At 38.6% G+C, this 14,361-nt stretch overlaps 1 protein-coding gene and 2 long non-coding RNA genes across 5 annotated transcripts in view; 1 reads left to right on the top strand and 2 right to left on the bottom strand.

Annotated features, from left to right (window-relative positions):
• On the bottom strand, positions 1-784 carry LOC106782927 (uncharacterized). The gene is made up of 2 exons (XR_001380336.3): positions 643-784; positions 1-456 (listed from the first exon to the last, which is right to left on the bottom strand). It is a non-coding gene; the product is annotated as an uncharacterized lncRNA (long non-coding RNA).
• Positions 448-12,998, top strand: MTRF1L (mitochondrial translation release factor 1 like). 3 transcript variants are annotated; one of them, XR_011434496.1, is made up of 7 exons: positions 448-1,460; positions 5,537-5,616; positions 7,184-7,367; positions 8,136-8,299; positions 10,345-10,462; positions 11,610-11,838; positions 12,617-12,998. XR_011434496.1 is itself a non-coding variant. In XM_001501586.5 (7 exons), the coding sequence occupies exons 1-7, from the start codon at positions 1,028-1,030 to the stop codon at positions 12,815-12,817; spliced, it is 1,317 nt and encodes a 438-aa protein (XP_001501636.2). In that variant the 5' UTR covers positions 448-1,027; the 3' UTR covers positions 12,818-12,998. The 3 variants fall into 3 exon arrangements, 2 of the variants coding, with proteins under 2 accessions (XP_001501636.2, XP_070112641.1); XM_001501586.5 differs by having other exon boundaries at positions 11,702-11,838; XM_070256540.1 differs by lacking the exon at positions 448-1,460 and having other exon boundaries at positions 7,209-7,367; positions 11,702-11,838.
• LOC138921696 (uncharacterized) overlaps positions 4,188-14,361 on the bottom strand; it is a 16,813-nt gene continuing 6,639 nt past the window's right edge. Inside the window, exon 3 of the long non-coding RNA XR_011434497.1 lies at positions 4,188-4,731. This is a non-coding gene — a long non-coding RNA (uncharacterized lncRNA). The remainder of the gene's footprint in view (positions 4,732-14,361) is intronic.

Raw genomic sequence — 14,361 nt, forward strand, 5'->3', positions numbered from 1 at the left:
TCATTTTCTAAGAATTTTATACTTAACCTCAGTAGTTTTGATTACATGACTTAAGGATGACAACCTTGTCAAGGGCTCCCATATTTTACCATTAAATTTTTTTTTTAACGAATAAATTACAATCTTTTTCAGTACTTGAGTTGTCTCAACAGTTGAAAACACCACTTAACGGACTCTGCTCAAACCAGTTAGCCGTGGGAGTTCCCAGATTCAGTGTTGAGCCCTTGCATCCCCACGCCTGTCTTGGTTCTTTTTATTCCTTCATATCCATTCCTCTGGCGGGCTGTGAAAAGGTCTTTTGAAAAATGCAAAGCATTACACCAATAAACTGCAGGATTCCCGGCACCAATTCGCATCTGAAGTCTTCCGGGGAGGGCTGGGGGTTGGGCTACCGGAGGCGAGGCTCTGAAGGCTTCGCGGCGCTGTGGTTTGTTGCAACACGGAATCACTCGACCTCTTTAAAAAGCAACCAACATAAAGGAGTAAGTGAGAATGGACGGGCAGGAGATTCGGAGAGGAAGCCATTTGAAAGCAAGTAAGTTACATGGCAGATAAAGGGCAGGAAAGCAGTCTGTGCGAAATCATTCCGTGGTTGCCTACGAGTACACCTGTCAAGTCCTCATGAACACGAGCCTTACCCACCGTCGAAAAGAGAAACACGAGCAGGACGAGAGGAAGAGGAGTAAACACACACACACACACACTGCTGCCCATCAGGCAGTTGGCTCTTGGGGACGAAAGGCCTGGCTGGCACTGGAGAGGACGTCTGTGGCTGCGACCTCAGCCCCTGTGCGGACACTAGGTACTTGAAATCCTCGTTCAGCGCTTGGGAAGCAAATCGACAGAAGAAAACGGAGAGGCAACCTGCCGCTTTCCCCTTCCTGCCCCACACACCACCCCCACACGTTGGATGAGGCTTTCCCGACTGAGCGCTTCGAGGGAGTGCCGAAGACCTCCCGGACCCGCCCCTATCGCTTTCAGCCCTGCCCCCTCAACTTCCGGCCTCCGCGAAGAACACTACGTTTAAATGCCTGGCCGGAAGTTACCCCCGAGGCTTCCGGGAGGCCCTTTAAAAGCGGCGCGTGCGCGGGGCGGGGCCCGGTCAGCCCTCTCCCCTTTCCCCAAAATCCGCGCGGTGTCGCGAGACTTTATCTTTCCAAAACTTCCGGCGCTGGTCGGCCTCGGAGGTCGCGGATTAGCGATGCGGTCCAGGCTTCTGTTGAGCGCTGCTCGATGTCTTTGGGCCCGCCGGGCTGCATGCCCGGCCCGCCGGCACCGAAGCTGCGGCGGCGCGCTGCTCGAGGAGCTGTTCGCCCGCGGCGGGCCCTTGCGGACCTTCCTCGAGCGCCAGGCAGGGGCTGAAGCCCAGTTGCAGGCCAGGGGGCCTGAGCTGGTGGCGGTGGCCAGACTGCTGAGCGAGAAGGAGCAGGAGCTGCGGGAGACCGAGCACTTGCTGCATGGTAAGGGCCGGGCGCGGGGGACCGGGATTCTAAGCAGTCTTCGTTTGCCTTTTCCGCTGAGCCGGTGGTCAGATGTCTGCGCTCTCCCCGAGTTTGAAGCTCTTTACTCCCATTGCAGCCCATTTTGGTTTGAATCAGAGATCAAGGCATCATGTGCGTTCTGATCTCCTCCTGTCCTGTTTGAGCCCTCGTGCTCCCGTGACAGTGCCCCGCCCCCTTTTACAGAACTTATGTTGACGTTTATTGGCTGTGTACTCTCACAGAAGATCCTGAGCTCGCCAGACAAATAAGGCAGCTTCCCTATTGTCGACTCCAGAGTAGTGTTTCTCAAAGTGTGGTAAGAGGACCACCTGCAACAGTGTCAGGAGAGGGGCGTGCTAACACTATGACTCAGAATCTGAGACCTAGAAAAAGGCGTTTTTGACAAGTTTCCCAAGTGATTAGTGTGCATTCTAATTTATATGGGGTCTAAGTTTCTACATTTCCACAAGCTCTCAGAGATGCCGAGCTGCTAGTCCATGGCCCACACTTTGGGTAGCAAGGCCCCAGAAAAAGTCAGTCTATTCGGGGAGAGAGAATTTATTATAATAGAGCTGAAAAGTGAGAACAGATATCTGAATAAAGACCCAGGACAGGGAGGAGAACTTGTTGGGAAGGCCTTGTGCAGGGATAAAGGCCAGCCTTAGAGGATACATTTATAGTGTAACCTTTACTGAACCTTCACCATACTCCAGGCCTTGCTTAGCTTGCTTTATGTATTGTCATCCAGTTCACATAACAAACTATGAGGTAGGTACTGTTAGCCTCATGCAACAGAAAAGGAACCTGAGGCCTAGAGGGAAAATAACTGGGCTCAGGTTACACAGCTTTTAAAGAATGGAGTTTGAATTGGACTGACTCCAAATCTCATGCTCTTAATCCCTGTACTCTGGTACCCAAGGGAGAGAAGAGGTTATCCAGAGTGGCAAGATGGAACATTTTATAAGGGGAGGGGTGTCAAATACTCATCTAAAAAGGTTTATTTTATCCTCTGGGCCGAAGGGATCCAGCAGAAGCTTTTAGAATGAGGAGTGGATTATAAAAATAGCTTCGTTGCTTAGGAATCTTGATCTGTGGTAGTTTAGAACTAGTCAACCTGGAATGAGATTGAAAATGCCATGGAAAACAGTTAGAAGGTTAATGCAGTAATCTGGGTGAGAGTTAAGGAGAGTGTAAATTAAATAACTTAAGAGAAAAGGCAGATACCCAGAGTGCAAAAAAAAGATTAATTAAGGGTATTGGGAAAAATATCTTTTGGGGAAAAATTAAACTGGTTTCATAGGTTAAGCCGAGCTTAAACTCCAAGTGGATTTAAGGGTTAAATATTTTAAAAATCAGACTATACAGAAGTAAACAGAATGTTAGAAAATTGTTGCTGGCAGAATGCATCTCAGCTTACAAACAATTATCATTCAGAGCTTTGCATGACAAAAAACCTGGATTTGTTCCTAAAGACTACGGGAAATTAGCACATATTTTTAAGCAGAGAAGTGACATCTTTTTAAAGCAAGATTAATATTGGCATCAGTGTTGAGGATGAACTGGAGTATTCTCCAGGCACCCTGGAGGCTGAAAAGCCAATGAGGAGGCTATTGAAACAGACCTTGTGGGAATGGGCCTGACTCTCAAGACTTTCTGAGTAACAACAGTCAGGATTTGGTGGCTTATGGCCTGAAAAGGGTGAAAGAGATACAGAATTCTAAGAAAAGTCTTAGGCTTCTGGCTTCAGAGCATGAGTGGTACTGTTAATTAAGATGAGGATAGAAAAGATGGATCAAGTTTAGGAAAAAGATGAGTTTTGTACTGAACAGACATAGCAGGCTAGAAGTACCTACAAGGACATTCAGATGAGGATGTTCAGATAAAGATACTGATCTAGGGGGAAAAAACTACCGGCGTAGGAAAAGAATTGAGCCAGAAAAATCATAGGAGAATTCATGTCAACATATAGTTGATAAAGTAAACTTTGGAAGTAGATTCAAATACTCAGGAAGAATTTGTAGAGATAGAAACAAGATACTAACAAAGCCAGAAATACACAGTATGAGGCAGAGGAGGAAGCTATAAAAGATCCAGAAAGAACAGGCAGAGCTTCCAGACCTTGAACAAGATAAATGAAGCTGTCAAAACCAGTGAAAGAAAATTTCAAGTAAGGGATTGTTGATCCCTGACTTAGAAAGGGCTCACTTTTCAGCTCCCAATGAGATAGTCTTTACTTTTGGCAGTTTTGTCAGAGGTGATTTTAATAAAAATGGTATTATTAATATAATTATGGAATCCAGTGTAACAACTTGAGAAGTAAATGAGAATTAACAAAAGAGAAATAATAAACATGGCATTTAATCTCCCGGAGTTTGGATGGGAAAAGGGAGGGTGACAATAAGTCAATAAGTGGTTTGAAAGGTTGAAGAGAAAAGGACCCTTTTACCATGGTGAAAACAGAAATATCTTTTAGGCAGAGAAGAAAGAAAAGGCAGGCATGTGGTAGATGCCCAGTAAACATATGTTAATTAGTAATATTGAAGGAGAAATTAAAGAACAAGTGTATTTCTATTGCCTAGGAATAACTCCTCAGTCGGAATCCTCTAGAGCTTCCTGTCCAGTACAGTAGCCATGAGCTACACGTGGCTAATGAGCACCTGTAATGTGGCTTGTCTGAATTGAGATGTGCTGCAAGTGTAAAACACCTTTCAGATTTCAAAGACATACACAAATTTAATATTTTTTGATTACACATTGAAATGATATTGGGGTATACTGGGTTAAATAAAATATAGTATTAAAATTAAATTACTGCTAGACTTCAGTTCCAATCTCGTTAGCTTTCAGAACACTGCATTTCAGAACTGAAAGGCATCTCGGATCATCCAGCTCAGATCTTTCATTTCACTCTTGTGATAACTGAGACTCAGAGAAGTTGGGTGTGTTGCTGTAAGAGAATCTTAGTGACTGAGATACAGCTAGAATTCATTTTTCCTTTTCCTAATTCAACACATTTTCCATTTCACCAAATTTCTTCCATACCAAATTCTTGCCACAATAATTTGCTGCCTTTCCACCAACACTTCCTTTACTTGCTAATCTCAATTTTGCTGCTGTCGTTCTCCTTCCTTGAGTTAAATTCCTTCATTCCTCTTTCTGTCCATCCCAAAAATAAACACACAAAAATCCTTCAGTGTGCTATTTAATCACATAGTGTTTTAGGCTGTTATTCCTTGTGAGTTTTTCTCCCCTAGAAAAAAACAAAGAAACTAAAATTATCTAAAATCCTGCCTTGAGGGTAGGTCTTACATATTGTTATCCCCAGTTCCTAGCATAGTTGGTTCTTAATAAATGAATAAATGTACAACTTGATACGTTGTAAAGTTTGATCTTTCAACCAGAGAGAACAATTTCTAATAGCTAAAAAAATTTCCCCTTCTCTCCTTTCTGTAGGCTGCATGTTGTCCATAGGATAGAGGAATGAGGAAGAATAATTTGTAAGGTAAAAATGAAAACTCAAAGATGAAGTAAGAATTAGGTGAAGTCTGAGACCAGTACTTTGTAAACATTAGGCAGAGTTTAAATGTTTGGGTGGATACTTATTTTATAGTATGAAAATTTACTAATAAGAGAATAAATAACTTTCTATTTTTTAATTCAGTTTAACTCGTGGAACCTTCTGACTAGCTCCCTGCATTCACTGTTATTGTACAGTCTAAGTTGGAAAACTAAAAGCTTATTTTTTCATATGAATATTTCATGGAGGTAGAATTATAGAAAAATTTAATAGTTTATACTTTTCCATAGATACTTTTTTATTTTTAAATTTACTTATACTTTCTTCTGTCATCAGGAAAACAGTTTTGTTTTTTTAAAGCTACTTGCTTATGAAAACTAATGCATAAAATGCTACTTTCAATTAATGGCACTTATTAAAAGGACAAGAAAGACATTTTATTTTTCTCTTCAGCTACAATAACAAAACAATTGACCTTGAATTCTGTTGGCAGTTTAACACTAATTAAGGAAAACAATCTACTACCTTTTTTTCTTAGATGAAAATGAAGACTTAAGGAAACTTGCAGAGAATGAAATAACTTTGTGTCAAAAAGAAATAACTCAGTTGAAGCATCAGGTATGGTATTTGTGCAAAGAATAAACATTTGTGCTCTTTTAAGTTTATAAAAACAACTCAAGAACTAACCAGCTTGTTAGTATTTAGAATTATAAACTGTTAAAGCAAGAAAAGCATACTCCACGTGGTCCTATTTTTATCGTAATAAAAGGATTGTAGAGTTCTGAAAAAAAGATGAATGTCACATTAATAAGATTTTCTGGAAAGGCAATAAAATAGTGGTATTATATTTGCCCCTTTTGGTTTTTTAAGAGAGGTGAGGGTGGGTGTAGATGATGAGAAGAGGTCATGGAATGATGGTAGGCTGTGAGCTCCCTGGGAGCAGGAATATTTCTTTATCCTTGTGTCTCCGGCACTAGTAGAATGCCAGACACAGCTGGCTCTTGGGACTTTTAGAACTGAATTATTTTGCTTTGGTTTTATATCTAGGAGAACTGCAGGAGAACACATAGGAATTAGATGAGAAGGACATGTATTAAAGGTTTCTGTTCATTGGCTAGTAATAGACAAACAGATGTAAATTGTATCATTTGTTAGTTCAAGATTTGAATGATTATGTTGCATTGGCATAGGCTAGAGATGGAAAAGCAGTAGCAACTGTAGGTCCTGACCAACAAAAAAGTGTGATACTTCAGAATTCAGGGAGATTTGGGTTCAAATTCTACCTCTTAACACTTTCTAGCTGTTTGATACGGGGCAACTAGATTACTCAACTAAACAAACTTAGTTTTCACATCTTAAGGTAAGCTGTTAATAGTACCTACCCAAGATTGTTTTAAGAATTAAAGTATGTACAGTGTTTAGCAGGATGCCTGTCATATCTTAAAGAACCAATAAATATTGGTAGCTTTTCTTGTTTAATTCACCTAATCTAAGAAGCTTTTATTCTATAACCCCTTAATTAGTACATACTGAAGTGTGAAACATTATTGTAATGGAAGGAAGACATCTACGCACAAGGATTTGAGTCCTTATGTCTGCTCTGCCAATAACCAACACTTTCCCCAAGTCAGTTAACCTCTGCTGACCTCATTTTCCTTCATATGTGAAATGAGGGAATTGGATTCCATCATCTCAAATGGCCTTTCCAGTTCCAAAATTGGAAGTATCTCTTCCATATTTGAAGAAGCTTAAAAAAAATACCAATGTAATTTGAGTGCTTTTTCCCCTGCCATACTAGGCTGTAAATTTCAAAAGGATAGAGTTAGAATCTTCTTTTGCATTCTACACACAACAGAATGTCTTTCTCACAGCAAGCACTTAATTATTAACTGAATAGAGAACCGATTTAAAGTCTATATGAACACCAAAAAGAAATAAAAACAAACCTGTAAATTTTAGCTGGACCGTATAGCATTTGTAATATAATGGTAACATTAATATTTTTTAGATGTTATGCACTATACAGTTCTAATTGGCAAGATAGTTGAATAGTAATCAACAATATTAAATTATTTGCTTAGAGAAACTTGAAATGTTTAAAATTCTGCATCTAATCATTTAGCTTTTTTTTTTAAGTTTTAAATAATTCTTAATTATAGGATGAGCAATGTTTTTGTATTTACAGATTATCTTACTTTTGGTTCCCTCAGAAGAAACCAATGAAAATGATTTGATCCTGGAGGTAACTGCAGGAGTTGGTGGTCAGGAGGCAATGTTGTTTACTTCAGAGATATTTGATATGTATCAGCGATATGCTGCATTTAAAAGATGGCATTTTGAAACCCTGGAATATTTTCCAAGTGAAATAGGTCAGTAAACTGTTTAATTTGTTTCGGGAGAAGGGTAGATTTATCTACATGTGTCGTAGGAAAAAGGGTTGGAAAGACCACGACTAGGTTTTAGAATTTATTTGTAAGGATGCTTAAGTAATTTTATGCTCATTCATGTCCTTAATTATTTTGAGTGCAAATACATCAATTTTGAAATAGCCTATAAAATATGTCAGGCACTACTAACCATTGAATGACAAATGGTCTTTTAAAAGTGGTCTTTTAGACGTATTATTGAATCAGTTCATTATCACCATAAATACTTTGTTTAATAATTATAAACGGGGGGCCAGTCCTCTGGCCGAGTGGTTAAGTTCGAGAGCTCTGCCTTTGGTGGCCCAGGGTTTCACCAGTTCAGATCCTGGGCGCCGACATGGCACCGCTCGTCAGGCCACATTGAGGTGGCGTCCCACATGCCACAACTAGAAGGACCCACAACTAAAAATATACAACTATGTACTGGGGGGACTGGGGGAGAAAAAGCAGGGGAAAAAAAAAGGAAGATTGACAACAGTTGTTAGCTCAGGTGCCAATCTTTAAAAAAATACTAATAATTATAAACAAGATATTAAGTATTAGAACACTGAATATCATAGACTTAATAAAGTCTTTCAGTATGTTTTACAATCTATATGCTTATATTCTTTTGTAGCTCTTTTAAATATATTTCAAGATGATAGAAGTGATGGTCAGGTGTTTATAAATGGCAAGAATAATAAAAGAATTCTGTTTCCCAATATTTTCAAGGTGGCCTTAGACATGCGTCGGCCAGCATTGGGGGGTCAGAAGCCTATAAGCACATGAAATTTGAAGGAGGTGTACACAGAGTACAGAGAGTGCCAAAGACAGAGAAGCAAGGCCGCATCCACACCAGCACCATGACAGTAGCCATATTACCCCAACCTACTGAGGTGAGGCTGTCCCCTCTCCTTGGAATCCTTGGCCTAGCACAGTGCCTTGTCCCAGAGTAACACTCACTTCACTGAACTGAGTGTCTTCTTTTTTATCATTTGGCCTTCATCACATATTTTGAGTTGCTTTTAAGAATCTATTATAATCTCAGTCCAAAAGGTATGATTTTACAATAGATGGTAAGAATTAAGGATGTATAAATGATCTCATCTGGCATTGTCTATTTATTAATTTTTCTCCACCACTAAGCTTAAAGTAATTATTTTGAGTTACTTCCTGTGAGTGGTTCCCAGAGTATTAATAGCAAGCAAGAATCCTGTTTTAACAACAATCCTACCTAACAGAATTGCTACTTCATAACATAATCACGTTGAAATGGAATTATATTGTTGATAATGAATATACTTTATTCCCACAAAGCAAATTCTCAGCCTATATAATATTCATAAAATAACTTAGTTGAGAAGTTCTGTTTTGTTTACATCCCTTCTGCTGAAAAGTGTTAGGAAATATGTGACTTGTTTTTCAGGATGAAATATAAATGATGTGAGAAGGAAGTTTAATTGAGAGTTTCTGTTTATCAACACGCAGGGAAGTGCTATTTGACTCTCTAACAGAGTTAATGGAGTTCCCTTTTCTTTTTTTTGTTTTTTCAGTGAGGAAGATTGGCTGTGAGCTAACATCTATTGCCAACCTTCCTCTTTTTGCTTCAGGAAGATTGTTGCCGAGCTAACATGTGTGCCAATCTTCCTCTACTTTGTATGTGGGATGCCACTACAGCATGGCTTGATGAGCAGTGTGTAGGTCCACCCACGATCTGAACCCATGAACCCTGGATCACTGAAGCGAAGCATGCGAACTTAACCACTATGCCACCAGACCTGCCCCTGGAGTTTCTTTACATCTAATTATTGTGTGAAACCTAGATGAGGAACAGAACAGTTAAGGGAGAGAGTGAAGTAGAATAAATGGCAGGAGCCATGCCTAGATACTAGTCACCTTGGTTTAAGCATCTTGGAGATGGAAGGAGTTTTCAGGAAGAGATGGAGACTGAGGTCCATGTATCATCTCATTTAATTCTTTTAGCAACTGTAAAAAGGAGCCATATAGGGAGACATGGAGGGCCTGTGAATGGTAGGATTCCTACTGGCCAGGGCTGTGGACATGTCACAGAGTGGTCCATAGTTCACGAGACAGAGCTTTTCAGATTTAGTGCTTTTGATGGTGACTCCCAGGACAGAGCATTATACTGATGTCAGATCCCAGTGCATTTATGAACTTAGTCTTTACTCTTGACTTCATGGCTTTACCATTTCCATTTGTTTTCCCTCTGCCTCCAGATATGTTTATGTCTTCCTTTATTTAAAATTAAAATAAGCCCTTCTGATAGTTCTTAAGGTAGCATTTCTTCTTCTGCTAAAGTCTTTTTTAACTCAGAAATATTCCACAAAATCTTATTTTAGCTCTTAGATTCACATTTCCAATAGCTAAGTTCTGTTCATGTAGCAAGAAGAGAGTAATTTACAGACAAGTCCAGTTTTGGAGGATTAGGGAAGGTTTGTTTTTGATTTGTATTATATTTTGATCTTCTTCCAAACTCTTCCAAAAAGAAAAGTTTAAAAAATTGTACGCTGGGGTCAGCCTGGTTGTGTATTGGTTAAGTTCGCACACTTTGCTTCAGCAACCTGCAGTTCACAGGTTTGGATCCCAGGCACAGACCTACACACCAGTCATCAAACCATGCTGTGGTGGCATCCCACGTATAAATTAGAGGAAGACTGACACAGATGTTAGCTCAGGGACAATCTTCCTCGAGCAGAAAGAGGAAGATTGGCAACAGGTGTTAGCTCAGGGACAATCTTTGTCACCAAACAAAAAAAAGAAAAAATGGTATGCTTCCAACTATTTTCTATTCTTAAAATTAAACCTTGTGAATCTTATATAAATTCTACACCTGACATGTATTTATAAACGGATAGTTCTTCCCTTTGAAGAGTTCATACGTGTAATATTTTTAAATCCTAACTTTTCCTCTTATATATAGATTAATCTGGTAATTAATCCTAAAGATTTGAGAATCGATACTAAGCGAGCCAGTGGAGCTGGGGGGCAGCACGTAAATACCACGGACAGTGCTGTCCGGATAGTTCATCTTCCAACAGGTATGCACTTATTTCTCCAACATAAAACATTGAAGAAAGAAATCAAATGCTGAACGACTTGTCTAATTTTCTACTGAAATAGATCCTCAATTACCAGAAGAATACGTACTATTAAGGATTGTTGTTAAATACTTGATTTAAAATTCTTAGCTGAAACCCTCCAGGATAACTGGAAAGCCAGGAAGACAGAGGGGTCCAAGCCCAGGGAATTTCCGTATTAGTGACCATGAAGAGAAGGTGTGGATAGTCCTTCCAGGTAGCTTTCTGAAGTTTATACTTAGTAAATATCTCTATTAAAAAAAATCCTCACAGTGAAGTCATTGACATGGGTTCTTCATTAATCAGAAAATGCTCTAAATCACTAGTTCTCAGTCTTTTTTGAAGGGAGGAGGACATGGACTCCTTTCAGAAAGTGAAAGCTTGGACCCACTACCCAGAAACATACTTAGATGCAAAGTTTTGCATATAATTTCAGGGGCTTCTTTCCAGTAAGTCCCTGCAGATCTCCGGGGGTTCTGATTCTAGATAGGGCAATGAAGCTATGTCTAAATACTTCTTAAGCCTTCAGTATACTATTAGGTAGAACTAAATGCGTTTTATAAGTATTACTGCAGTGATTTACGGGTGATAAAGAGCATATGGAAGCAAATCTCAGTTATCTAGGAAAAAAACAAGAATCTCTTACCACGACCTATCTCAAATAGGCCTAATTCCTATCAGTCAGTAATGGTTGATGGGAGGGAGTGATAAGTTTTGTTGTTTTTTTTTAATATGAGGAAATCTTCATGTTAAACTTTAAGATAATGTGTTACATAATATTACGTTAACAGGAATAGAAAAAAATGGATAGAAATCCTCAAAAATATTAATAGAGTGATTATCTCTGGTAATAGGATTAACCTTTTTTATATTTTCATTTCTATTAGTAGTCATTTAAAAAAAAGATGGTGGCTGGCTGAGGGTATAAGGAAACAATCCATATTAAAGGATTAATGCTTATTGTTTAGTATGTATGCCTTCAGTATGGAAATACTTTGCACTATAGCTCAAACTGAAATTTTCAGTTTTCTGGTAACTCTATAAAAGTTATTTGTTAAGTTTATAGTCTTCCTTTTATATTAGAGTCCTGTTTTTTCTCCTCATAAAGGAAGAAGAAAAAGGATGAGAAGGAAAATTCCTTGATAATAAATGAAGAAGATTTTTCTATTAAAACTCTTTAATTCTCCTAACACTATTCAGGTGTTGTTTCCGAATGCCAACAAGAGAGATCTCAACTGAAAAATAGAGAAATGGCTATGAAAAAGTTACGTGCAAAACTATACAGCATGCATGTAGAAGAAGAAACAAGTAAAAGATACAATGCTAGAAAAGTTCAGGTAAAACTGAATTTTAAAAATGCTTCTAAAGGATAAAAATATTTTTAGATAACCCAGTTTTTATAGGTTATAATTGTTTTAATATATTTGTCAAAATAAGAAAACAACTCACATAGCTCAACCGAGGGCTATACATGTTTTATGGTAATCTTATACTCTGCCTATTTTCTATATCAAGGCCTTTTTTCTCAGACTTAATCAGTTACTAAAAAAAGATATACAGAGTCCCCATTGATTTTGAATCCTTTGAAAGTTATGGAAGAAAGTTGGAAGGCAGCTTGAACTTAAAACTTTCTTCCTGTTTGGTATTTAACTTTCTAACTACAGAGCCCTTATATTAATTCTTTATTATGGGAAATTCATCTCTGTGTCACCACTGAAGATGACCAGATTAATTCATAGAGATTATATATATTTAGCTACCATTTGAATATCAACCATGTGATAGGCTGTATGTATACATCATCACTGTGTAGTAGGTATTGTCTATATTTATAGATGGGGAAACTAGAATTTAGAGTTGAAATAAATCGCCTGAAGTCATGAAGCAATTGATATGGCAGTGAGAGGATTCAAATACTTATCTATCTGACCTTAAAGCCCATATTCTTTTTTCTCTGTCCTGTTCCCAAGTTATTTGAGGATTCAGTGTTTAAAACTTGGTTCTTACATTGTGTTTCAAATTATAAGTCAAGAGCTTAATTTCCAGGTAAGTTGAATTTGCAGGTTTAGTTGCCTTGAATCTAACTGTATCTCCTATCTTTTTGTATATATATAGATTGGAACAAAAGGAAGGTCAGAGAAAATAAGAACATATAATTTTCCACAGAACCGGGTCACAGATCACCGAATAAACAAGTCACTTCATGATCTTGAAACTTTTATGCAAGGAGAGAATCTACTGGATGAACTTGTACAGTCATTGAAGGACTATGCTGATTATGAATCTTTAGTAGACATTATCTCCAAGAAAGTTTAATCTGATTTATTAAAAACTTGTATAGCTTATTAAAATTCTATAGTAAATCACATTTTGTGTAAATACCAGTATTCTCTTAAAAAACATGAGTTAATACAGTTGAAAGTAATATGCATACTTTTAAGATAGATAATTTATATACATCTTCTCTCAATGCATTAATAAAAAACATACAATATAATCATGACTCTTGTTGTATATTTTGGACTCTTCCTCACAGGAAGTAGACACAGGAAACTAGTCTTTTATTTTATGTTGAGTATTTAATGAAGCATCAAAAATTTAGTTTAACTCTTATAAAAAATGACAAACATCAAATAGAAATATGACAGTAAATACTGTATCAGTCAAGGTCCAATCAGGAGACAGAAACCATACCATTAATTTGAACAGGGATAATTTTGATAGAATAATTTTTAACTGATAAGGGGATTACCTATTAGGGGATAAAAGAGAATTTTAATACACTTGGAGGACTGAGACTCAGTAACTAAAAGAACACCCCTGGAAGGGGTTTCCTTTCCTCCAAGATGGAGAGTCAGGCCTATTGGAGAGTGTGTGGCTATGGCCCACTTGATGACAGAAAAGTTCCCTGGGTTGCCCTGGGCCAGAGCTGGTCTGCAGGTGGTAGATCAGGCCTCACAAACAGAGAACCTCACTCTTAAGGACTGGCAAGCAAGAAGCCTAACAAAGCGACAGCAGAACATGAAGGGTAAGCATCAGCAGGTGTCTGCATCAGTCAGAGTTCTCCAGAGACACAGAACCAATAGGATATGTGTGTATATATGTGTGTGGGTGTGTATACATATACTCATATGAGAAGAGATTTATTGTGAAGAATTGGTTCACGTGTTAAGTAGGCTAGCAAGTCCAAAATCCGCAGTGTGAGCCAACAGGCAGAGAGCCAGAAGACCCAATGCTGCAGTTTCAGTGCAAAAGCAGTCTGCTGGCAAATTCTGTCTTATTCAGGGCAGGCCAGTCTTTCTAGGCCTTCAACTGATCAGATGAGGCTCATTCACATGGAGGGCATTCTGCTTCACTCAGAGTTCACTGATTTAAGTGTTAATCTCGCCCAAAAACACTGACAGAAACACCCAGAGTAATGCTGACAAAATATCTAGGCACCCTGTGGCCCAGCTAACTTGACACTAAAAATTAACCATCACAGTGTCCAAGAGCACCCCTGGCAGCTGTGTCATAGAAGCAATAGGAAAGGAAGCACTTTAGAAACAAGAAGAGAACCCCCTTCCTCCCACATTCCCTCCTCCGTCCACTCCTGACAAAGCTGTGGGTACCAGCTGCCGAAGGAGAAATGTTTACAGGTCCAGCTCCAGCATCACGAAGTAGGGTGATGAAAGGTGAATTTGTTGCTGCAAGGGAATAAATTGGTAACTGACATAAACACCCATACTCATTACCTAGTTTCAATAATTGATAGGTTTTCCTATTTGTTTAGTTGTAGAAGTTACAAATAATTACACTTCACCCTGAAATATTTTATTTTTTGAGGAAGATTAGCCCTGAGCTAGTATCTGCCACCAATC

The sequence above is a fragment of the Equus caballus genome, chromosome 31, assembly GCF_041296265.1.
Source record: "Equus caballus isolate H_3958 breed thoroughbred chromosome 31, TB-T2T, whole genome shotgun sequence".
Lineage (NCBI taxonomy): Eukaryota > Metazoa > Chordata > Mammalia > Perissodactyla > Equidae > Equus > Equus caballus.

Coding starts and splice junctions, on each gene's coding strand:
- MTRF1L (XM_001501586.5), top strand. CDS start 1,028: ATGCCTGGCCGGAAGTTACCCCCGAGGCTTCCGGGAGGCCCTTTAAAA. Junction 7,368..8,135: donor ATATTTTCCAAGTGAAATAG/GTCAGTAAACTG, acceptor AATATTTTCAAG/GTGGCCTTAGACATGCGTCG. Junction 8,300..10,344: donor TATTACCCCAACCTACTGAG/GTGAGGCTGTCC, acceptor TCTTATATATAG/ATTAATCTGGTAATTAATCC.